General features: G+C 55.1%; 5 protein-coding genes across 5 annotated transcripts; 2 read left to right on the top strand and 3 right to left on the bottom strand.

Moving 5' to 3' along the window:
- Positions 1-1,858: 1,858 nt before the first annotated feature.
- On the bottom strand, positions 1,859-4,085 carry P170DRAFT_441076 (oleate delta-12 desaturase odeA). The gene is made up of 3 exons (XM_024850224.1): positions 3,947-4,085; positions 2,751-3,789; positions 1,859-2,664 (listed from the first exon to the last, which is right to left on the bottom strand). The coding sequence occupies exons 2-3, from the start codon at positions 3,742-3,744 to the stop codon at positions 2,255-2,257; spliced, it is 1,404 nt and encodes a 467-aa protein (XP_024698915.1). The 5' UTR covers positions 3,745-3,789; positions 3,947-4,085; the 3' UTR covers positions 1,859-2,254.
- A 1,572-nt stretch (positions 4,086-5,657) lies between these two features.
- On the bottom strand, positions 5,658-10,457 carry P170DRAFT_57800 (putative TMEM1 family protein). The gene is made up of 4 exons (XM_024855280.1): positions 10,288-10,457; positions 7,678-10,223; positions 6,552-7,625; positions 5,658-6,439 (listed from the first exon to the last, which is right to left on the bottom strand). Exons 1-4 carry the CDS (start codon positions 10,325-10,327, stop codon positions 5,795-5,797), a joined length of 4,305 nt encoding a protein of 1,434 aa, XP_024698914.1. The 5' UTR covers positions 10,328-10,457; the 3' UTR covers positions 5,658-5,794.
- A 526-nt stretch (positions 10,458-10,983) lies between these two features.
- Positions 10,984-15,403, bottom strand: P170DRAFT_430663 (putative membrane-tethered transcription factor (SPT23); the record flags this gene model as incomplete). The annotated part of the gene is made up of 4 exons (XM_024847968.1): positions 10,984-11,115; positions 11,171-13,670; positions 13,742-14,640; positions 14,708-15,403. The coding sequence occupies 4 exons, from the start codon at positions 15,401-15,403 to the stop codon at positions 10,984-10,986; spliced, it is 4,227 nt and encodes a 1,408-aa protein (XP_024698913.1).
- Positions 15,404-19,767: 4,364 nt separating this feature from the next.
- Positions 19,768-20,913, top strand: P170DRAFT_450827 (lytic polysaccharide monooxygenase auxiliary activity family 9 protein; the record flags this gene model as incomplete). The annotated part of the gene is made up of 1 exon (XM_024851147.1): positions 19,768-20,913. The coding sequence occupies one exon, from the start codon at positions 19,768-19,770 to the stop codon at positions 20,911-20,913; it is 1,146 nt and encodes a 381-aa protein (XP_024698912.1).
- A 108-nt stretch (positions 20,914-21,021) lies between these two features.
- P170DRAFT_57766 (uncharacterized protein) lies at positions 21,022-21,562 on the top strand. Its single transcript, XM_024855279.1, has one exon. The coding sequence runs from the start codon at positions 21,131-21,133 to the stop codon at positions 21,458-21,460; it is 330 nt and encodes a 109-aa protein (XP_024698911.1). The 5' UTR covers positions 21,022-21,130; the 3' UTR covers positions 21,461-21,562.
- Positions 21,563-22,253: the final 691 nt, after the last annotated feature.

The raw sequence follows: 22,253 nt of genomic DNA, 5'->3' as shown, positions 1-22,253 counted from the left end.
TCGACGCCGCGCCTCTCCCAGCTCTTGGAGTGCCATCCGTACCTCTCTAGCCTGTCGCGCGACGATGCCCCGTCCTTACAAAATGTGCTGTCCATCAACGCAATGGACCTCGAGACCCAGGACCACATCCTCAACTACCAACTCCCCGTCGCCATCAGCCGATACAATGTCGGCCTCGTGGTCATCGATTCGATCACCTCCAACTATCGCGCCGAACACACCTCCACCAGCGTCCTGGGCCTGTCGACCCGATCGTGGGAGCTGGCGAAACTGGGGCAGTTGCTGCGCAACCTCGCCGCGAAGGAGGACATCGCGATTGTTGTGGCGAACCAGGTTTCGGATCGGTTTGAAGGCCCGGAAGGGGTTTCAAATCCGTTCTTTCGGAACGCGCTTGCTGGTGCGAATTCGTTACCGTCGACGCCGCATCAGCAACAGCATCTTCAACCACCTCCGTCGTCCAATCGCGAACCCGTCGCATCCCCTCTACCTCGACATCGACCCCCGGAATCGGGGAACATCGAACTCTCTCAACATAACGCCATCTTTCCCTCCTCGCCCCCTGCCTTCCCCTCGTCACCATATGCCATCGAAGACGACCCGCAGCAGCAGCAACAGCAGAACTTCGACGGGTCCTATCTCGTCGGAAACCCCGTGCGCAACGAGATCCTGAGTCTTGACCATCAGCAGCGTTTCTTCACAGGATGGGGTGACGTTCCGCAATCTTTTGCCCGAGGGTATTTTCCTGGCTTTCAAAGGTCGACACCCAAGACCCCGGCGCTGGGAATGGTCTGGTTAACTCAGATCGCATGTCGGATTACCTTGAAAAAGGAAGAGCTGCCGGCACTGGTGGATCCTGGCTTCGATCTCCCGAATCCGAATTTCAACGTGAACCAGAACTTGCCCGCCTATAACCCAGATGTACCCGCGCACCCAGCTGAGAAGGAACGTGAAAACACAAAGACGAATGAGGATGAGGATGACGATGACGATGACGATGCCACCGAGAACGAGCAGAAGCCAATCCCTTCAAACCACAGCGCCGATCCCGACCTCCCAACCAACCCTGTTCCCATTCCCAAAGACCTCGAACCCACCACCACCCCAGGGTCCATCCCTGTCCCTCCCCCCGTGCAAGAGGACCCCGCAAAACCAAACTCTCACCCCCAGATCCCACTTCCTCCATCCTCCCCGCTGCCACCACCGGACCGTCCCATCCGCCGGACCATGAAACTGGTCTTTGCGCCCTGGTCCGCCGGCAGGATCGCGGCGACAGGCGACATCGAAGACGAAGTCGAATTCACCATCGAGAAAGGAGGAATTCGCGGAGTGATATAGCTAGACCGATCTAAAGAATCTTAGAGTTATAGTCGACAGCCAATCTAATCCATCTATCCGTGTGAAGAGCGAGAACAGAATAAGCACGGTATACGAATACGACGAGGGATCTCCTACGATTCGTTCATGAACATCTCTTACTTCATTCATACTCCCGACCTTACCTCCCACTGGTCCGATCGCATTATTCTTTGTCTGTTCCATTACTCGCCGTGTAACTTGCCTGCTGCCATGACGTCGTGGGGTCCGGCGGGTCGCGGAAGCCGGGCAACCCGCGCAGGGAAGAAAGGAAGTGTTGCACGATGCGTGGTTAGTCCTCTTAGTGTCCCCGCAGTTTCGCTCCGGTTTTTTCGTTCTTTCATTTCCCTTTCTTCTCTCTTTATCTTTCTGCCTGGTCTGCTGGGCGGATTGACTTCAGCTGAGTTCCTTTTTTGGGTCCGACTTTTTCTTTCTGGCTTTCTTTCGGGAAGCGTTCGATTTGCTTGCCTGCCCCTCTGTCCGAAGATGGCGATTCACCGGTTCACGTCACTCGTACGATTTGAAGAGACGAATGTTTGAGATGGAATCAATTCTAATTCTCGCTGCTAAAACAGAACAACACATGACAGATATATGCTATGAAGTATGATTCAAAAGTCATGCCTCCAAACAAAAACTCCCCACATTAACGGCAATTATAACATGTGTGATACATCGACAATCCTGTCCGCCCCTATACGCCTTCGAACTTCGAACCAACCCGTGACGACTGGTCTTTTTATCGGATTTGACGTTGCTCTATGAGATGGCAAATCGAGGGTCGTATTCCGTGGCCCTGTTTCGATCCTGCGACAGCACCGCGAAGTGGGGTGGTGAAGATTCTCTTTTTCCTTTATTTTTTCTTTCACTGTTTTTATGAATCCAGACAAAGGGAGCTCGTCTATTTGGCAGCAACCTTGGCGGGAGGCACACCAACACCGTTGATGTTGCGGTAGAACAGCACGCCCTCGGCTTCACCCTGGGCACCCTCGGTGGGCTCGACCCATTGGCAGACGCGAGAGCTGGTCCACATAGCCTTGAAGAATCCAGTCCAGCCGGTGTGGGCTTCGGTGCGGTAGTGCTGGCCCATGACCTTCTTGATGGCCTCGCTGGCCTCGTCGGCGTTGTAGAAGGGGATGTTGCTGACATAGTGGTGGAGGACGTGGGTCTCGATGATTCCGTGGAAGATGTGGCGACCGACGAAGCCAAAGTCGCGGTCAATGGTGGCAGCGGCACCACGGGCGAAGTTCCACACCTCGGGGCGGTAGTGGGGGAGACTGGGGTCGGTGTGCTGAAGGTAGGTGATGGCAACTGAAACACCGTTAGTATCTTTGCTATGACAATGCCCCCTTTTGATCGAGGACTCGTTCAAGGCTAACGAGAGGGATAGAACTTACCGAGCCAGTGGTTGACCCAGAGGTAGGGGATTCCGTACCACACCAGCAGGTTGAGCCAGCCGTGGGTCGAACCGATGTAGTAGAGAACGCTGCCGACGATGGCGAGACCCAGGTCACTCAGGGCGATCAACTTGGCATCCTTGGCCTCGTACAGGGGGCTGGAGGGGTTGAAGTGGTTGACACCGCCAAAGTATCCGTTCTTCTTGCCCTTGCCCCGGCCCTCGGGCTGACGCTCGTGGTTGTTGTGACCGGTGACGTTGGTGAGCAGGTACATGGGCCATCCGAACAGCTGCTGCAGCAGGAGGGTGGAGGCGGTGGCCAGGGGAGTCTCCTCCATCAATTCGTTCAACTCGTGCAGGGCCTTGCCGACGCGGGAGGCATATTCATCGCGGGTCTTGGGGACGAACACCATGTCACGGGCCAGGTTACCGGTGGCCTTGTGGTGCTTGCCGTGGGAGATCTTCCAGGAGAAGTAGGGGACCAGCAGAGCGGAGTGGCAGATCCAGCCAACGGTGTCGTTCAGCACCTTGGAGGGGGAGAAGGCCTGGTGACCACACTCGTGAGCCAGCACCCACACGCCGGTGGCGATCATTCCCTGCACGACGGTGTACAGAGTCCACAGCGCCACGCGGAGCGGCATGGAGGGGATGGTCTCGGGAGTGACATAATTGTGGAAGGCATAGAAGATGGAGCCCAGCATGGCCACGTCGCGGAAGACATAGTACAGACTGGTGGCGGCGGAGCGTTCGAAGCAGTGAGCGGGGATGGCGTCACGGATCTGCTTGATGGTGAAGTCGGGGATCTTGAACTCGTTGCCATAGGTGTCCAGCATCTTGGAGGGTTCCGCGTCGGAGGCCATGGAGGACAGCGAGGTCGACGAGGGAGACTGACGAGGGCTCGCCATAGGAGAGACGGAGACCGAGCTCGGCACGGAGGAGTCGGTGGTCGGGTTACGGTGCAGCGCCACGCGCTTGGGGAGAGCAGTGGAAGACATCTTGGAGAGGTTGTGGACGGGTGGTCAAGGGACTAGATCAAGTCTCTGGAAGTGGTCAGCCAGGGAAATCGTCAGGAATCCATGTGATGGTGGCCAGCTGAAGGCAAGAGAGGAAAAGCCAGAGGTAAAAGCCCAGCACCCGAGCTCTTTTTAATACCAGCGTGTGGGGAGGACAGGGCGAGTTAAAGCTGAGCAAGCTTACCTATGGGTCCAGCGTGATAGGGAAAGTTTGCAGATGAAGCTTCCTGACCGTCCGGAGAGATAAGGAGATGAGGAAGAGAGAAAGAGAGAGCGTCTCCTAGGGATGGAAGGATGCCCTTTGGAACGGTTGGCACAAAGGGGAGGGAGACAATGAGGGATTGAGAGGTGAGGAAAAAAAGAAAGAAAGCAGCTGAAGAAAAGCCAGCCGAGGAGAGAAGGAAGCAGCCAGAGGGAGGGGGGAGAAAGGAAGAAAAAGGACGACGATCAGCGGCGAGACGACAAAAGGAAATCCATGCGCCTTGAAAAAGGAAAAACCAAAAGAAAGACAAAAAAAAAAAAAAAAAAAAAAAGCTCGAAGGGGCAATCGGCCAGAAGTCCAGGGAAGGCAGGCACGACGGGTAATTTTCGTCTCGCCAGGGGAATTCGAGATTCCGTTGGGGTGGCGCTGATTGGCGGGGATCGTTCGACGTCCTTACTTTTCCTTACTTTATTTTCTTCCACCACCAACCACTGTCCCTCTGTCCTCTGGCAACTCCAGCGGTCAATCCCTTCAGCCGAGGTTTTCAGCCCACTCGCCCTGCAGAGCAATGCGGGTTCCTCTGCAAATGCCGTCGCGGTGACTGGTGCAGCCTCTGCAGCGCAATCGGGAAAGACACGCCACTCGCCTTGCGGTGGATGACGGGGTGGACTCTACCCACGGTTCTTCGCAACCCTCCTGGGGCTTGTCACTCGGGACCAGATGATTTGTCGAGCTCTCGGAATCCGGCTTTCCTCTGTCAGTCCACCGTGCATCGAGCCACTCTGCTACAATCCTAGTCTACACAATACAGGCGAGAGAATCCTGCTCGCATGGCATGGATGGAATGAATGGAGTGAATCCCTGGAGCCAAATCAAGACCCGGGACTGGGGATCGCCCCCCACGGCCACGCGCCAATCCGCATCGTCCACGGCGCCAAGAGGCTCCACCCGCGGCGATCTTGGCTTCTCAACAATTCCTTTTTTTTTTTTTTTTTTTTTTTTTTTTTTTTTTTTTTTTTTTTTTTTTTTTTTTTTGCTTTTTATTTTTACAGTTTGCGCGGTTTCTCTCGCGATTGGGATGCAATTGCAAATTGACTCCCTGCCCCTTCCGAGGTATCATATGCTTCCGGTCTCTTAGTCAGGTGCTCGGAGATGGCTCGGATTGGTTTGTCCGGGGGGCCTCGTTGCATCGGGCTGCGCTTCACATGTGGTTATCGACTCCGTGCGAGGGATGTCGCGAGATGAGATCGCATTGCGAAGCGCCAATCCCTATCCCCAACGAGCTCCCTTTTCGGGGATGGTGCATCGTGGAGAGGCATTGACTCAGGTGCACCATGCCATGGACGCAATTGGTTCTCCCTATCGATCGGGATCACACTTTCTAGCTAGAACTCTGCCGTCGTAGAATGAGGCGAGCTGAGAGAAGGGCTGCATCCCGCATGTGATTGCCTGCAGTCCCTACGCAGTCGAGAGAGTAGTAAGTAGATGCCTGCGGAGGTCTGGGAGGATTGACACAGACCGATCGCCCGAATCTTGTTGGGGAACGCAAACGCCATTTTGTTGAGATTGGGCCGGGCCGGTGGGGCCCCTTTTTGTTTTAGTTTTCTTTAATTCTCTCTACTTTGAATGTTTACGGGGTTAAATTTCTGTCACTCCCGGCGCTAACCGTAACTTTGCCCGCCTTCTTGAAAATTTGCATCTCCCGGCCGAATACTGCATCCCTCTATACTCCGTATGCTTCGCATTTCTACTGTACTGTCTAGTCGGCACGCTTCGTTATACTATACATCGTAGTCCGCGGTATCTCGTCAAGGCATTGGCATTCACCCGCTATACATGCACCCGTCGCTCCGAGTCGATCAGCCAGGCGCCCCCGTGGCTGCCTCCCGACAGACTCAGGCTGACCGTCGTCGCCCGCAGATCCGGTAACACCTGCACCGTCTCGCCGTGGTTGCGATAGTCCACCTCGCACGCGATCTGCCGCCGCTGCAGCCCCGCCGGTCCGCTGACTGCCGCTGCGTTGGTCGTCGTCGCCGCAGTCGTCGACGTGGTCGAGCTCGTACTCGACGCCGGGACGTACGTGCGGATCTCCACCCCCGGCAGAAGCAGGTGACCCGGTTTCTGGGGCAGCAGCATCACGGCGAACGTCGTCGTCTCGCCCTCGTCGGCCGTGAAGTTGCCGCGTCGTCGCCCGCCCACCAGCCACAGGTCCGGGTTGGCGTGGATCTCATACGAGAATTCCAGCGGGCCGCCGCCGTTCTCGCGATGCTGCGGCGAACACCACCGTCTCGTATGTCGCAGCCGGAGTTCGGCGGCGATCATCTGCCCCACGGCGGCGTGTGGTGGCTGATCGACGAGATTCGTGAGCTGCAGCTCCGCCGTGTGTACGACCTGGATCTCCGGGATGTCCACGGGGATGACGATGTGGCGACGTGGAATGGATGGTTGGTTGGGGAGACTGATCGTGGGATGGTCCTGATGGTGCCGGAATGATTAGTATTCGAAATTCCTGCGTAGCAACCAACCCTCGCTGCTGGGGGGCGTAGACCGAATGGGAGAAGGGCGAGGACGTGTGCGTATCGCTTACCTGGTGCCATTCTTGGAGCCATGCTTTCAATTCCTGCATGGGCTCCTTCAGCGTATCCAATAATCCTTCCCATCTCACGCTGGCATACGGCAGCGTTTCCACCTCGCGCACCAGCCCGACGATCTCCAATTCCGACGTCGGCACCTGCGTGCGGAATGCCTCCAGGAGGTGCGTCGTCAGCAGTGCCGTGTACGGTCGGAACTTGCTCTCCGCAATACTGCTTCGGAAGGTTTCCTCGATGGCGTTCAAGCACTCGTCGTCCACGCAGGTGAAATCCACGCTGAGCCGGAGGGACCGCCTTGACCCCGGTGACTGCACGCTGTCTTCCCGCTGCTGGATCTTGTACAGCAGCGAGGCGGGCTGCTTGGGGAACACGCTGAGCGCCGTCGAATCGCCGATGTTGGATTGCACCTGGTAGATGTCCGAGCTGGGGATCTCGCATTTCAGGATCCGCAGCGGGATCATCATGGCCGGGCTGATGGTGAAGCGAGAGAAAAGCACGCGGTCTTTGAATGTGTCCTGCACGTTCACGCTGATCGGAAGGGCCGAGTTGACATTATGGGTCGAGCAGTATGAGAATCGCCCGTGGCCGGTCTCGTATCCAACTTCGGCACGAGCGGAGAGTATCGGGTGATGCTCCTCGACGGTATAAGGAATTCTGAATCGGACGAACGAGTCCGGTGCCAGATTGGTGAATTCAATGTTTCCGCCATCACCGTTGGCGGTGATTTTAATATCTCCCTCCACCACTTGGGCTTCGGTGATACGCAATCGCAACCCAGCCGTGGCAGGCCGCACGCGAATGTTGCCCGCCTTGATGTCGTTCCATCCGCTGTTCAGCGCCAGCTCCAGTGTTCGCATTTCCTCTAGGTTGATCATATGAGGTGACTCGATCTTGGCCTGAAGTCCTCGGGGGGGTGGGTAGCAGTAGATAGATTGCCGATCCTCTTCGGCATCTACAGCTTCCCTGAATCCAATTGGAAGAGATGCGTGCTTCCCACCACCCCAGGTGAACAGGATGTTGCCCGCTCGCACTTCAACCCGGTCAACAAAGTATTTGCCGTGTAGCGTAGTCTGTTCCAATGTCAGCGCGTAGGAGCCCATGAGGTTCAGCAAGCGGACGTACCGTGGAGTCGACCAGAATCTTGGTCGGGGATGATTTGATGGTGGTTTTAGTCGGAGCCTCGACCCAATGTTCACTGGCGTGGCCACTGCTGCCACTGACCAGTCGAATTTTCATTGAATCGATGTTGATCCGTTTACCTAACATGAATCGTATACAGAGCTGCAACTGGAACCCATCCTTGTCCTCATAATGTATGATAGCCGGGTTCACCTCTAGATCCGCAAAGAAATCCGTCAATGGAGCGGGAACCTCCTTCTGTAGCGTGCTAGCAACCTCGAACAGCTCCTCGACATACTGAGACGCCAGCGTCTTCTCCGCAAATATCGCCGAGGCATCCAGTGTCTTTTGCCGGGGGCTCAAGTACGACTGCGTATAGACGGCGAATTTCGCAAGGAGACGGAGGACCACCCGGGTATATTCCTCCGTCCGTTTCAACTCGCGAAGGCATCGTGCATAAAGCTCCAACATGACCCCCTCCAGGACGATCCAGCGTTTGCTGCCGTAAAACGGGGTGATCTGATGGAAATAAGACGCCGCAACGCCGTAATCACTCTGTCGGAACCGTAAGAGAGCCATGTCGGCCAGGGCCATTTGGGCCGAGTAAGTGCGATTCGCCGTGATATGATGCCGATACATCGAGTCGGTCAGAGTCTCGTAGTGGTGACGGAATGACTTTCTCGACCGAAGAGCGGCAGTTAGGCTAGGTAGTTCGACGCCGGAAAGCGTGCGAGCAGATTGTGATTCCTCGGTCGACTTCGGCGTCTCGTCATCTAATGACACCTCATCCATATCCGCCTCTTTCTCGTCGTCAAAGAGGAGGTCGAGATTGTTCCATTTCTCCTTCCATCCGCATCGCTCAGCAATCTCCTCTAGCTCCCGTCGGGCCATCAAGTATAGCTCCCCTCGCCCGGACGCCAACTGCTCGGACCCTGTTTTAGGGGTTATCGGTGGTGCGAGTTTCGGCGCATCGTTACTAGAGCGGGAGTGAACAGACGTGATCGCATCTGGCGGGCCACTCTCAGTGTTTGACCGGGCCGGGCGTGTTGCATTTGGCGTCACTAACGAGCTCGACCGTCTAGGAAGATCGGACTTGGACTCCGCAGAAGCGGCGCCGTCCACTGCTTTACTGATGGTTTGCAAAGAGGATTCGGGAAGCACGAGGGCCACGGTGTATGTTTGGGACAGAATTTGCCGCGCAGCAGCATATGCCCATGACGAAACCAAGTTGTTGATCACATCCGGCTTAGCGGGGTTGTCCACATCAGCCAGTCCAGTCTCCAAGTCGTATCGAAGGGTTCGCGCTGCGAGACCGATGAATTCTGTAGATCGCTCGCAGATCTCGGATAGGAGCAACATGTCTTCCGGCTTCTTCGGTGTTTTGGTCGAGTTTTGGCTCACATCCGGCTCGCTGTTGGCCAGAGAAGGAGCCCTAGCCGCCCTCAGAAGCAGTGTTACCTGTCTGGAATAGAGATATGTGCGGAAGTCGAAAATGGAGATATCGCTCGCCAGGATCATCTCGCGATAGGACTTCTTGGTGGATTCGATTGGGAAATCCTGGGCGTCGAGGTCTGGAATCGGCACCGGCTCGTCTTCATTCTCGTCTTGATGAAATGAGTCCTTCGACTCCAAGGCCGCCTTGGCCTTCTCTTGCCAATCTTTGCTGCACATCAAGAAAGCACTGCCATGCTGTTCGCTGCTACCCTCGAGCTGTTCCTCGATTGCGGTATCCAACCCGACGGCGAGCTCGTCGTACCCAAGTAACGCATCCTCGAACAAGCCGACATTCTCGAAGCCCCTGGCCAGTCCTTCCTTCAGTATAAAGAACGTACAGAAGTTCCAGCCAGGCAAGCTTCGCTGCGAATCCTTCTCCTTGATATCCTCCTCATACTGTGCCACTCGTGAATCGAAGGACGTCAGGATCGCATTCTTGGTTTTGTCCACGAAGTCCTCGATCTGGTCAGCCAGCTCGGGCAGCTTCCGCGTACTTCCAGCCTTGGGCAGTCGCAGCTGAGCTACACGGTCCACCGCCGTCTTCGAAGCGCCATTGAAATCCGCCCTGATCTTCTCGAGCACCGTTGTGGTGGTGCGGCCCCATTTCGAGGACGAAGCCGCCTTCTCGGTGCCGTCGCCGTCCTGGACAACATGCAGAATCAGCCATTCAAAGGCATCGTGTTTCTCCTGGCTGCTGGATGGAACGGAGGAATGCGACATGGAGGCATGGTTCTTGATCCACTCGCGCAAGGCCTTCCTCGCGGTGCTCTTGTAGGTGTCATTATCGTCGCAGCGAAGGAGGAATATTTTCAAATAGGGCGTTTGGCGGAGGCCAGGAATCTGATGTCGCCGGTGCGTCACTGCCCCTCTTGCGGTGTCGCTGGAGGACTTGCGCTCGTCGGCTTCATTGGCGGCCGGGACGAAACCAATGCGAAGGGATTCGATCGATCGGACGGGACGCGTGGGGGACTTCCAGTGGAGGTTCTTCAGCGGGAATTTGTCGGCGATGACAGGCTGCACCAGAGAGAACAGTCCGGAGGGATCGGTGTATTCGACTGGAGCATTGCGAGCGAAGGTAAGCGACCTGCATTCCCCCTTATTCTCCGGAGCGCTACTTACCAGTGACACTGCTTGAGCCCGCCTGTGGTGATGGGTCCATTTTCCCCGAGCACTATCCGGGATAAATTGAGCGACTCCCAAGGATCATTCCGCTCTGGGGATAGAGAAAAGAGATTCTGGGGGTGGCGGAAAGGACAGGGAGGAATGACAAGGGAGGAGGGGGCTGGAGGCCATGCGGTGGTGGACGAGCGAGAGGGTCTTCTCCGCGTTGCGGCTCCCACGCCGCCATGTGCCTGGTCTTGGCATTATCTACTATAGAACGCGATGGACAGATGATTTACATTCAAGATTTGGAAAGATTATAACCGTAACAGAAGAAACTGCTATATACACACGCACAATTTCAGTGTATACACATCACCACATTCACCGACTAATCAAATCCTCCTGAAAAAACAATGAACGACTTTGTACAGCATTTCAAAACAGTCGTGCAACCCAATCAAGATCAAAGTCATATCCCATCATTATGCAAGTAATTGGTAAAACAAAAGAAAACAGGCCCATTTGTATTTCCCACCCGGGGGACATGAACGCCCTGGCTCAAAACAACATCCAAAAAAAAGTGTGCGGGGGTAAAGAAAATAGTGAAAGAGATTTGAGGGAACGGGGGAAGGGAGGGAAGGAAAAGACAGAGAGGTCAGTAGAGGGTAAGAGGGGGTTGAAAAAAGGAAATGATGCAGGAGGGAAAGAAACCTAGGCCCCGATATCCAGGGCGCGTTGCGCATAGCGAGACTTGACAAACTCGTACCCACTGGAGAATCCCTGCCATATACCTGGAACGTAGCTGCGAATCCAGGCACCGATAACCAGGATCAAAAGAGGTATCTATGGCATAAATTAGCGATTGGAAGGAGACGACGTAGGATGATCAAACACTTACCCAAATAAAGTAGAGGTTCCGGTCGTTGCCAAGTCCCTTCATTCTCTGAGCCTGCTGCTCCCGGAGGTGCTTCTGCTGTTCACGAGAGATCACTTTACGGCCAATGCGGATGTCTTTGAGGTCATCCTTGTCCTGCTTGGCCGTAGGGGCCTGGGACGAGCTGGCTTGTTCGAGGACCTGGGCTTCGAAATGCTGGTCCAAAGCAGCCTCCGTCGCTGCTTGCAGCATGCTTGATTTCTTGACTCGCGCCGCTTCTGCCTCGTCCTCCTCTTGGTCTGGGAAGAGATCTTCGTAGGAGGGTAACTCGGTAGGGTTAGGGGCAGAGTTACCCGTCAGCATGTCCCACCAGCCGTCCTTCGCCGACCGCGAAGTCGTGGGCCGGTGCGGGACGAGGTTCGTAATGCGTCGCATCATCGGATGAGCCTGGTAGTCGGGCAGAGCCGGCATAGGCGGCAAAGCAGGCAGGTTAGGGAACGCATTGGAAACGCTCTGCTGGAATTGGTTGATCTGGGCCTGAAGCTGGTTTCGCCAAGCAACGAGGGCCGCCGGCGGAGAAAATGGCCGTGCATCTTCCTCGGGCCTCGATTGTTCAGGGGGCGAGATCGGAGGGGGTGCATCTTGATGAACGCTTGCCCGTCGTGACGCTGGGAACCCGACGTCGTCCTCGTCCTCCTCAGTCTCTTCCTCATCATCAGAATCGTCAACGGCATTATCAAAGGAGCCTGAAGAAGACTCCCACATGGAATGGAGCGAGGCCGAGCTGCTATGCCTGCGTCGCGACGAGGTCAGGGACCCAACGCTACGCGAGCGGTAGTGACGCGCAGGAACCAGAGCCGCTTGGTGCGCCGACAATGTCGTGGCCAGGTCAGCCGGAGTGAAGCCTCGAACACTACGGGCGTTGACATTAGCACCAGCCAGGCGCAGTCGATGAACAATGTGGGCATGACCATTCAGAGCTGCCAAATGCATGGGTGTGTTGCCAGTGCTATCTTGCACGTCCGGGTTTGCGCCTCTGGCAAGAAGCCCCGCAACAAATCGGGTAAGCCCCAGAGAGGACGCAAAATGAAGAAGGGTTTGGCCAGTTCCGCCGCGGCTGTTGTACTTGGGCGGGCGTGGGTTGTCATCGAGGTCAATGAACTCGAGATAGGTCAACATCTTCGAATCCAGGTCACTCAGTTCGCCCTGCGACTCCCATCCAGGGACCTGGCGCTGATGGCCGCCCGAGCTGCCCTGGAAATCCTTTGGAAGATTAAACATGGATTTCGTATCGCTACCCATGATTTGTTGTGCCGTCTGGAACGCATCTGCTTGACTTCCGAGTTTCTGTCCGAGAATGCCGAGGGCAAGACGGTACATTTGCAGTTCGCGGTCATCCACATAGCGGAAGAATTGCTGCTGTTTAGGCATCAGGGGCTGAGCTGGTTGCAGTTGACCAAAAGTAGGATGCTCATGCTTGAAAACGACTGCCACCATGCCGGGATGGAGCGAAGGCGGAGTCAAGCAATTAAGACATTTATCGCCCCAGAATGTGGTCGTCGTGGCCAATGTATCACCGAAAACAACCTCCATACCAGGATAGAAGCCACTTCCTAAGAGCGTTACTTCTGTCCCTCCCGTGATAGAACCCTCGGCAGGGACCAGCTTGTGAATGACGGAAGGCAATCGGTTGCCGGCGTTGGTTATGGGCGGCCACATGGGAGTCGAGGGGCTCGGGCCCAATGAAAGGTTGAGACTCTGGTCTTGGAACGTGTTGCGAGAAGAACCCCCAGGTGTCCCAGGACGGCTCGGTTGGGCCGAGTTGGGGGCGGACATCAGCTGCTGCTGAATGAAACTATCCAGGCTTTGTTGCGCGGAGGGGTTGAAAAACGGGTTGTTGTCACCGCTGCCAGGTGTCGGTGGGCCAGTTGCAAATTGATTTGACATCCCGGTCGACGTGACAAAAGGCCTTTCGACAGGAGAAGCAAATCCACGCGGGGCCGAAAACTGGGTGTCGTTGCCCAGACCCGATGTATTGGAGACGCCGGCAGAAGACTGCACGCCTTCGAGCTTGGTCATGGTCAACTCCGATGGGACCCGTCCGGAGTTGCTATGTTTGCGCCGCTTGCTCATCGGTCCCTGGAAATCGTTCGGTGACGTTTGGCGGGAGAGACTCCGAGAGGGTTGCGAGTTGGATGGCCCGGCGCCGTTTGTCTGGGTTTGCGACAAAGAGAAAGAACCCCCGTTGAGCTGGTATTGGGAGTTGAACCTTTGCTGCAACCCTTGAAGATCAGTTGCGGATGGCGATGGTGCCTGCTGGGGCGCCTTTCCTTGCTCAACGCTAGGGCCTGACGGGAAGACACCAACACCGGGGAGTTGTGTCCCATCTGGCAAAGCAGGGGAGGGTCCAGGTGCCGGGGCCGCAGGGGGCGCGTGGGTCTTGTGGTCATCGGTGATCATGATCGAGTTAGTGATTGCCTGGGCAATAACATTGTCCTTATAGTCCTTCACCGTAAAGATGACCCTACACAAAGATATGTCAGTCGAAAAGAAAACGGAAGAAGAGGGTAAAAAGAACAGCAAAGGATGACGTACTGGAATCCAAGCTTCTCATTCTGGTGCCGGCAATAGCACGCGATTCGCATAGGCAATTCGACCTGCATTGCGCCGGCGGGAATGATAGGTCCTGGAGCGTCCCCATATCCGGGCATGGAGTTTTTAGACGGCTCGGTCCACTCTTTGATCTCATTTGTGTTAAAAACGATAACTCTCTTCTCTTCGTCTTTCTGGAACAGTTCGTCTTCCTCCGGTTTTCTCTGCTTCTTCCGAAAAGCCCGCTTCCGTTCACGCTGGATACAACCGGTGCAGATCTTCACTTCGCCGCCATCCAGAGGTTTCTCGTCTTCCGGCAGGTCGCTAAGTGTTTGGGGACTCGAACTCGACGAACGGTAGCGATCCTCGCCTCTCGCGCGAGCAAACGCCTTCTTGAGTTTTACTTGGTCCTGCATTGCACTTGTACAAACAAGACTGGTGTGCAATTCGACGACTTCGGCGGACCGTTCGGCGGACGCAGGCGCGAGGAATTTCGGTTTCGAGATCGTATGGCTAGGAAGCCTTACTTTCCTGACGCCGGTGGGCAACGGGAAGAGTGTCAATCGGATAGGGATCTGTGTTTCCACGCGGGACTTGAGAGACGTCGGATGAACGGTCAACATATGACGCTGGGGGGATTCCGGCTTGACAGTGCTTGGTGCGGGAGACGGCGCAAAGTTGAGGCCAAAATTAAATGCGGTAGGTGGGAAATTCAATCCTGAATTCAAAGGGGAACTGCCGTTCATATTGATTCCACCAAAGCTTTCCTCTAGAAGTGAAGAGGGGGAAGGGCTTCCCCACTGGTTCGAGGGGGATTTGACTTTGACGGGGAACTTCGAGGCCGAAAACGGGGACGGCTCTTTGGTACCGATGTTGAAGTAAGAGGATCCTGCTGAGAAATTCTTCAAAAACAATCAAGGTCAGCGAAGGGAGTTTGAGTTATGCGTGAATCCTGACGGAGAGCCTTACCGGAGATGACGATTGCCGAGCGGTGAGATTAGATGCGCTGCGAAAATGGCTCTTGGAGTTCCGTTGGGTTGGTTGCGGAGGCGGATCGGTCTTCAACGGACTCGGACTACTGGCGGCGCTTTCGAAATCGAAGGCGGAGTTCATCATGACATTCTCGGTGGGATCCGGCTCCGTGCCAAATTGGCCATCGATGAGCGACACGGACGGATCAAAAGAGAAAGAGTCCTCCTCCTTGACCGGCATCAACTCCGGGTTTATCCAATCCTCCGTCGTGTAGCCGAAAGGCATGTTTGGATTCTCGCTGTACACGGCGCTCGAGGCGTGCGACGAGGTTCGAATGTGGTTGCGGGGCGACTCTGAGGACGAACTGCGACTCGAATCATCGGGCGATTCCGCGGGGGAATCTGATTTCACGACGCTAGGCTTCAGCAGGTCGGCTTCGGGGTACGGTCGCTTCGCAGACAAGTCCGCCGGCGACAAACACGTGGATTCCGAGTCGGTGACGGTGCGGGAAGACGTGGAACGGGCAAAGAGGTCGTCGAAGTCTCGGCCAGCACTCTCGGTCGTAGCAGACAGGCCTGACGGGTCCAGAAAGTCGAGATTGGGGTCCTGGTAGGCGGCGTCCATGTCGTCGTCGACAACGATCGGGTCCAAGACGGGGAACACGGGCGAAGAGGCAGCCTCAGCCGGTCCCATCCTTGAGTGTCCGAGGAAACGCACCGGACCAAGGAGGATTTATGAGGGCTGGCAACGCCGAGTAGAGTCCTTGGAGTTGTCTTCCCAGGTCCAAACAAATCACCGCGTTCTCACACCGATCGTACAAGCAGGGTTGAAAAAGACGGTCGGCACAGAATTGGCCGGCTCAGCAAGAAGTGACGGTCGCTCAGGGCGCACAGGTCCAACCTTTCAGACTGACAGCACCCCTCATCGAACTAAATCGAAGGCAGCCGAGTCGGAGTATCAGACGGATCGACGGATTGAGGGGAAGGGTGAGATAATGTTCTGGGGAAGAGAAAAGTAAGGTAAGGTCGGCGTAAGGGCGGAGACGGGGCGGCGCAGTCGTCCTGGCTGGGAAAGGGGAGAAGGAAGGAAAAACTAGAGCGGCGAGGGTCCGAGGCGGTGGGCGCCAAAAAGGGATTGGATTGATTTATTATTGATTGCGGTGTGTGGTACTGGGTACTTCGGATGGTGCCCTCAGCAAGAAAGCAGTCGACGTAGTCCGTGGCACCTCTGGATACTCTCGATGCGCACACTCGAAGGGCTGCGTCGAGTCAGCGTGGAGGCAACGAGGCGACGAAGCGATAAGAAAGGGGCAAGTCCTGGTATACCTCAGGCACGTCCTGCAAATTGACAGACGGTAAGATTGAAACACTGCCAGCGGTACGCCAGTGACGGTACACGGCGCTAGGGTCAATCGGGACACATGGCGGCCGGATTAACCAGGCAGCCGAATTTCAATTCGCGCAACGGGCGGCCGCTGATTGGTGGCCGCGCGCTTCCGTCCGTGGATGACTAACGGCCTCGCCCAATTGGGACTGGTGCCGTCTGGGCGACGGTAAAGTTACCGCTGACTAAAAACAGCTCCTGCTCCTTCAGGCTCTCAACAGAATATTTGAGTCATCGGACTGCCCTCCTGGTCGGGCGGCGTTGAATACGATGCTCACAACCGTCATCCCTTGGTTTGTCCTAACTTCTCATCTGCACCGTGACGCCGAAAGAGGCCATTCGTCATGCTCTGACTAGCCCTCCGGGGTTACGCCATCCCGCCTGTCGCTGACGACCGTGCGTGCACAAGTCCCTCCGTCTAATCAGTATGGGGATATCTGAACGTCTTATTGGGTAGTACGAGGCAGGGAATCAGCCGCCGTACTGTCTGCGCCGGCCAGATTCAAATGATAAGCACGTTGCCTCGATCTTTGCCGTGAATTGCGAGGGACGGTCTGAATTCATGCATCTAACTAACCCATGGGGAGCGAATCATTGGCTCTCAATTCCCGACTCGACAGACTTGACAGGCCGAATGCATGCCTTACAGGGCTAGCAGCTCCGTCGTCGGCGATCACACCTCTTTGTCGGTCGATGTCGGAGTAAGATACGAACTTTGCGTCTTGGTTCGCTCGCTTCAAGCGTCCATAAAGGTAATATCACTACGGGATTCATCCATGGTGTCTCACTTTCGGTGGCTAGGCCGATCTTTATGGGCTTATACATACGCCGTGGCATTGGTAGATCTGCTTGCTTTCGGGCGATTCGGACCGTCAAGGATACAATTCGGTTATTTCGTCCGGGTTATCTGCGCCGCCTGACGACAACGGGCTGCAGGTATATATATGATAGAAGACCACCCGTCGACGCCTCCCACACTTTTTCGTGTTTGCCAGAGTATGGAGTATAAGAACTCAAACCACCTAAACGATTTCTCTATAACTACGGAGTAGGTCCATTGCATATTGAACAACAAAGTGTATACCCATCGAGTGTTCAGCAAAATGAAATCTTGGGATAAACCTATCTACTCTTGTGCGGAGTAGTCGATCACCAAGTCTAGACCGGTGTCAAAAACACCTAGACATTATCATAGTCTCTCTTGCATTAACGCTGCTGCAGTGCACCTGCATGAGCGTTGTATCCCTGAGTACGTACTCGAGACCATTCAAGAACAAGACGGAGAAAGATTCCTAGTTGATCCGTCAAGGCAACTTTAGATACAAGCACAACCGTACCTACATTTTAACCCTGCTGTCCGGATAAGACTGACGAGGTATCGAAAGTGATTCCTACTACATGACAATATATGAGTGTAGTTTATTTATAGAAAGTAGAAAATGATTGCTGTGAGACACATGGAGTACACAGGGTACCTCATCCGACCCATCAACTAGGCACCGTCGAGCTTATAAACGACAGACGGAGTACTAGGCTCATAATGCTTTGAGCCCATACAGGAGTCTACAAATCCTGATATTCAGCCTGAAGCTCCGTGGACACCGAGTTTAGGGAGTATCTAATACCCCGTAGATTCCAGTCGAGCACTGGCATTTGTGGCGCTTGTTGCGATTATCTCTCGCCCCAGATAATTTTCGCTTTAATTTGCCCAGCAAGCAAAAGTACCTACGAGCAAGACGTCCTGATTTCGCTAGAAATGATGGCCCCCATCCTGCACAATTATTTGGACTTTCTAGATTCCTCCGGAAAGCTGTACAGAATAAAGTGCGGGCCCCCAAAAAATAAATAAAAAATAAAATAAAACCGACAGCACTGCCGGGCCAGCCATGCGATTTAAGCATAAACCGTGTTGTTAGATGAAAGGGAAGAGCTGCTCCCCTATATACCGCCCACGGTCGTTTCATCTGTCGGCGAGTATCCGGAAGTGCCCTATGTAGTACGAGCAAAAGCTTGGATTGATCGCAACGGGTCACAAGCGGATTCGAACGGACGGGCTCGAGTCAGACATGGCGGCAACGCCAGCCGTTAGATGTTTCAGTCTAAGGAGGTGATAGTTGCATGCAACCCGGATCACAGTCCCACTTCATATATTAATCAATATATGAGCCAAGTCGCCACCGAGCTGACGGCTTCTCCTGTCTTGGATCGCGCCGACGCTTCCCCGAGGGCGCTTAGTCGATGGAAGCCCCTATACTGCGTACAGGATGAGAAAGAGGGGATCCCTTGGCCCTAGGAACTAAATGAAAGCAATCAACCGGGATGCCGGTTAATGCCGTCATTTTCGTAGCTGGTCATCGAGCCATCGACCGGATGAGCATGGTCCAGACGCCACGGGTAAATCAGCATGACGCTAATAGGGCCTAAATCACAAAGACCGACCACCGTTAGGAGATGCCAAGGAGGGTCTCGATGGGGGCTCCTGCAATTTACCCCCTAATCTCCTTCGCCGAGTCGAACGTATCACAACTATTAATATTCGGATTTTATTAATGCGGCGTGACAGGATGGGATCATGGCGCCATTAACGGTACTGCTATTTGCTAGCAAGGCAAGTGGAATTCGTCAGGGTTGCAGATGGAGCCGGATGATCCAAGGGGGAGAGACTATGGAGAATAGTGCAACAACAGAATGGAAAGACTCCGGAGGAATGGGAATATCAGGGAGAGCGTCGGAGAAAGTAGGGCAGCGGAGGGCACGTGGAGCCCAGCTGATTTGGCCGACCGAAGCGGCTGCCATCGCATCTTCCCGATTTTCCTTTCGCGAACCCCCCAAGCACTTGGCTTTCTTGTGCAAATCTCCGAATACGCGCCCAGATCATTAATATCACCACGATTCTCGTGATCTATCCTCAATCAGGTACGAGAATGGCAAATTGCCCGAACCACGAGGCAGAGGTTTTAATATTGATTCTTGGCAGGGCGGAGAAGACTAGCTCAAGGTTGAAACCTAGACTGTCGCAGGCAAGCGCCAGGAACGGGGCTCCACCCCTGACTCGCCGACTCGCGATGGTGAAGGGCTGAAGGCCTGCGATGCGGTCTTCGTCCTGGTCGGTGTGGGCAGCGCTAGCCTGCAAATAGTCCCGGTTCCTGGTGGAGTGGACTCGTTCTTCAACGCTGGAACTTGCCGGCGCGTCCTTGGGCAAGGCCCCGGTGCTTGTCTTTCATCAATCTCAGACTCCGTGGCCATATCGCGCCGATTCTCCACCTATCAGAGGGGCTCCGAACCAGTGAGATCTGAGAAGAGCTGTCAGACAATCTATCAGAGTGCCGCATTAACGCCTGCGACGAACCTTTCATTAATTGTTCCAAGCACACCGTCCTGGTCTGAGCGCCGGCGGGGGGGTTGGCGATGGCCGAAGGAGACAGACCGATGGGCAACGGCCACAATCATATAAAAACCCGGTCCTTCACGATGCTGAGCCGACTTCTCTTTCTTCCTTCTCATCACCACCGCATTCCTTTCTTCCTCAGGGTCTCAGAACCTTCCATTCTCTCATTTTTCTCTTTTCGGCTTCATTGACTGAAGACCATTCGTTTCGTCATTCTTTATTATCCACCCCATTCGGTCTCTTAACTCGATTACGCTGTGCGTTAATCATCATCACAACAAGCAACATGTCTATCGCTAAGATCGCTGGTGTTGTCCTCGGATCGGCCGCCCTGGTCGCCGGTCACGGTTACGTCTCGGGTGCCGTTGTCGACGGCAAGTACTACGGAGGATACATCGTCACCTCCTACGCCTACACCGACAGCCCCCCCGACACCATCGGATGGTCCACCGAGGCCACCGACCTGGGCTTCGTTGACGGCAGCGACTACTCCAACGCCGACATCATCTGCCACAAGAGCGCTAAGCCCGGTGCCATCTCTGCTGAGATCGCTGCCGGTGGCAAGGTTGAGCTGCAGTGGACCGAGTGGCCCGAGTCTCACCACGGCCCCGTCATCACCTACCTGGCCAACTGCAACGGCGACTGCTCCAAGGTCGACAAGACCTCCCTTGAGTTCTTCAAGATCGACGAGAAGGGTCTCGTTGACGACAGCGACGTCCCCGGAACCTGGGCTTCCGACGAGCTGATCAGCAACAACAACAGCTGGACCGTCACCGTCCCCGACAGCATTGCCGCCGGCAACTACGTCCTCCGTCACGAAATCATCGGTCTCCACTCCGCCGGCAACAAGGACGGCGCCCAGAACTACCCCCAGTGCTTCAACCTGAAGGTCACCGGTGGCGGCAGCGACAAGCCCGAGGGCACCCTTGGTACCAAGCTCTACACCGACTCCGACCCCGGCATCCTCATCAGCATCTACTCCAGCCTTGACTCCTACGAGATCCCCGGACCTGCTCTGTACTCTGGCGCCTCTTCCGGCTCCGGCTCCGGCTCCAGCGGCTCCGCCAGCTCCAGCGCTGCTCCCTCCGCCACTGCCGCTCCCTCCACCACGGCCGCTGCCGGTGGTGCCGGTGGTGCCCAGACCAGCACTGCTACCGCTTACCAGACCTCGACCGCTGTCGCCAGCGTGACCGTCACCGGCACTCCTGCCCAGCAGACCAAGGTCCAGGACGCCCCCAGCCAGACCACCGCCGCCGCCTCCACCGAGACCGGCAGCTCTGACTCCAGCGCTCCCGCTCCCTCCGGCACCTCCAGCAGCAGCCTGACCGAGTACTTCAACTCGCTCTCGGCCGACCAGTTCCTCAACCTGCTCAGCGAGACCTTCTCGTGGTTGGTCACCGACAAGAAGCACGCCCGTGACGTCTCTGCCTAAATTATTTCTCAGGTCACAGACAACCGGGTTACGAACCGAATAGACGTTCTTTCCCTGCCACATTCCACTCGAATGGTTTGAGTCTACATTCTACCATTTTATATCTAATGGATCCGAGATCCTTACGTGTGTAACTAGAAAAATTCATTTTTTGGACTTTCAAGCCTCCATTTTGTTCCTTGTAATTTTCTTCATCGCTGTGGTCCATCATGTGTAGATGCCTGGAATAAAGAAAAACCTCGAATTGCGTCGGATTTCTCCCCCCACCAACAACGCCTCTTCGCGTCGCCCCTCTGCAAACCTCAGAGGGCCGTCCACGATGCAGAATCTATCTACAAAGCCCTCGCCAGCGTCCAATCCACAATTAGTACAATCCCAATCTGCAACACATCAACCCACGGAACCGAGCTACCCGCAGCGACCGTACAAGCCTCTCTCTTTCGGCCTCCACACCCCCCGTCGGTCCTCCTCTAGCAATTCGCGTCGTTCTGGCCCGCTCGGTGGCCACAGCATATACATTATACCGCCCAGGGACAGAGCTCCGTGAAGCTCGAGTCACCCGATCTTCAGCGTATCCATGCTCTGGTCCAAGAATATGGGTTCATCGTTGCCTGTGATGAGACGATGGGGAACTTTGTTAACGTCGATTAACGTCGACATACTGCCCTACGTGGATGCGGCGATGAGCAGTCTGACCAAGCTGTTTAATGGGGCTGCGAATGTTATGGTTAGGAGGTAATTGATTCTTAGTTTCATGCGCCCCTAACTCCCAGTTTCCCAACTGATGTTATTTGGTTTTGCTTAGTCTGGCGATCAACGGGAACACCATCGTCGTGATAGCTGCAGCTGCTTTCTATGATAGACTGGGGTGCTGCAAGTCTGCGAGCTTTGAGGCAACTTTTACCATGGCGGTGCCGTATGGCGAGCTTACGTATTCGGCTTGGGATGAGGAGATGTGCGAGAAGTATGGATTGCCGAAGCATATGATTCGGTTGAATGTTGGGCTGGAAGATGAAAGTATTGTGAGACGGTGGATTGGGGATGCGCTGAGGAGGGTTGGTGAGATTGCGTAACTATCATTTCGAACGGAACTGACGATGTGTATATGGACTTGCTTCATGTTCTCTGACGGGCTTCCGGTGAGATTCTTTGCCACATCCCGAGTCACCACGGTCACCGACTTGCCCAAACAATCTTGCGGAACGGAGCTGCTGGCTGATATCTCCGGGGTAAGACAAATACCAGAACACTCGATGTACATCACCGGATCAGGAGAGTTATGACTGCAGCATGCAACAAATGTCAGCCAACCACCTGCTGGGGGCACGTATGTTTGCCAG

This window comes from Aspergillus steynii (genome assembly GCF_002849105.1).
Source record: "Aspergillus steynii IBT 23096 chromosome Unknown P170scaffold_10, whole genome shotgun sequence".
NCBI classification, from domain to species: Eukaryota; Fungi; Ascomycota; class Eurotiomycetes; order Eurotiales; family Aspergillaceae; genus Aspergillus; species Aspergillus steynii.
The sequence above is the reverse complement of the archived record's forward strand: the minus strand, read 5'-3'. Positions and strand labels throughout refer to the sequence as shown.

What these genes read in the sequence shown, in the direction of transcription:
- P170DRAFT_57766 (XM_024855279.1), top strand. Translation starts at nt 21,131, where the DNA reads ATGCCTGGAATAAAGAAAAACCTCGAATTGCGTCGGATTTCTCCCCCC.
- P170DRAFT_441076 (XM_024850224.1), bottom strand. Translation starts at nt 3,744, where the DNA reads ATGTCTTCCACTGCTCTCCCCAAGCGCGTGGCGCTGCACCGTAACCCG. An exon ending in CTGGGTCAACCACTGGCTCG is followed by an intron (nt 2,665 to 2,750) that starts GTAAGTTCTATC and finishes ACGGTGTTTCAG; the next exon opens with TTGCCATCACCTACCTTCAG.
- P170DRAFT_57800 (XM_024855280.1), bottom strand. Translation starts at nt 10,327, where the DNA reads ATGGACCCATCACCACAGGCGGGCTCAAGCAGTGTCACTG. An exon ending in GGGCTCAAGCAGTGTCACTG is followed by an intron (nt 10,224 to 10,287) that starts GTAAGTAGCGCT and finishes GCAATGCTCCAG; the next exon opens with TCGAATACACCGATCCCTCC. An exon ending in GGCTCCAAGAATGGCACCAG is followed by an intron (nt 6,440 to 6,551) that starts GTAAGCGATACG and finishes CGGCACCATCAG; the next exon opens with GACCATCCCACGATCAGTCT.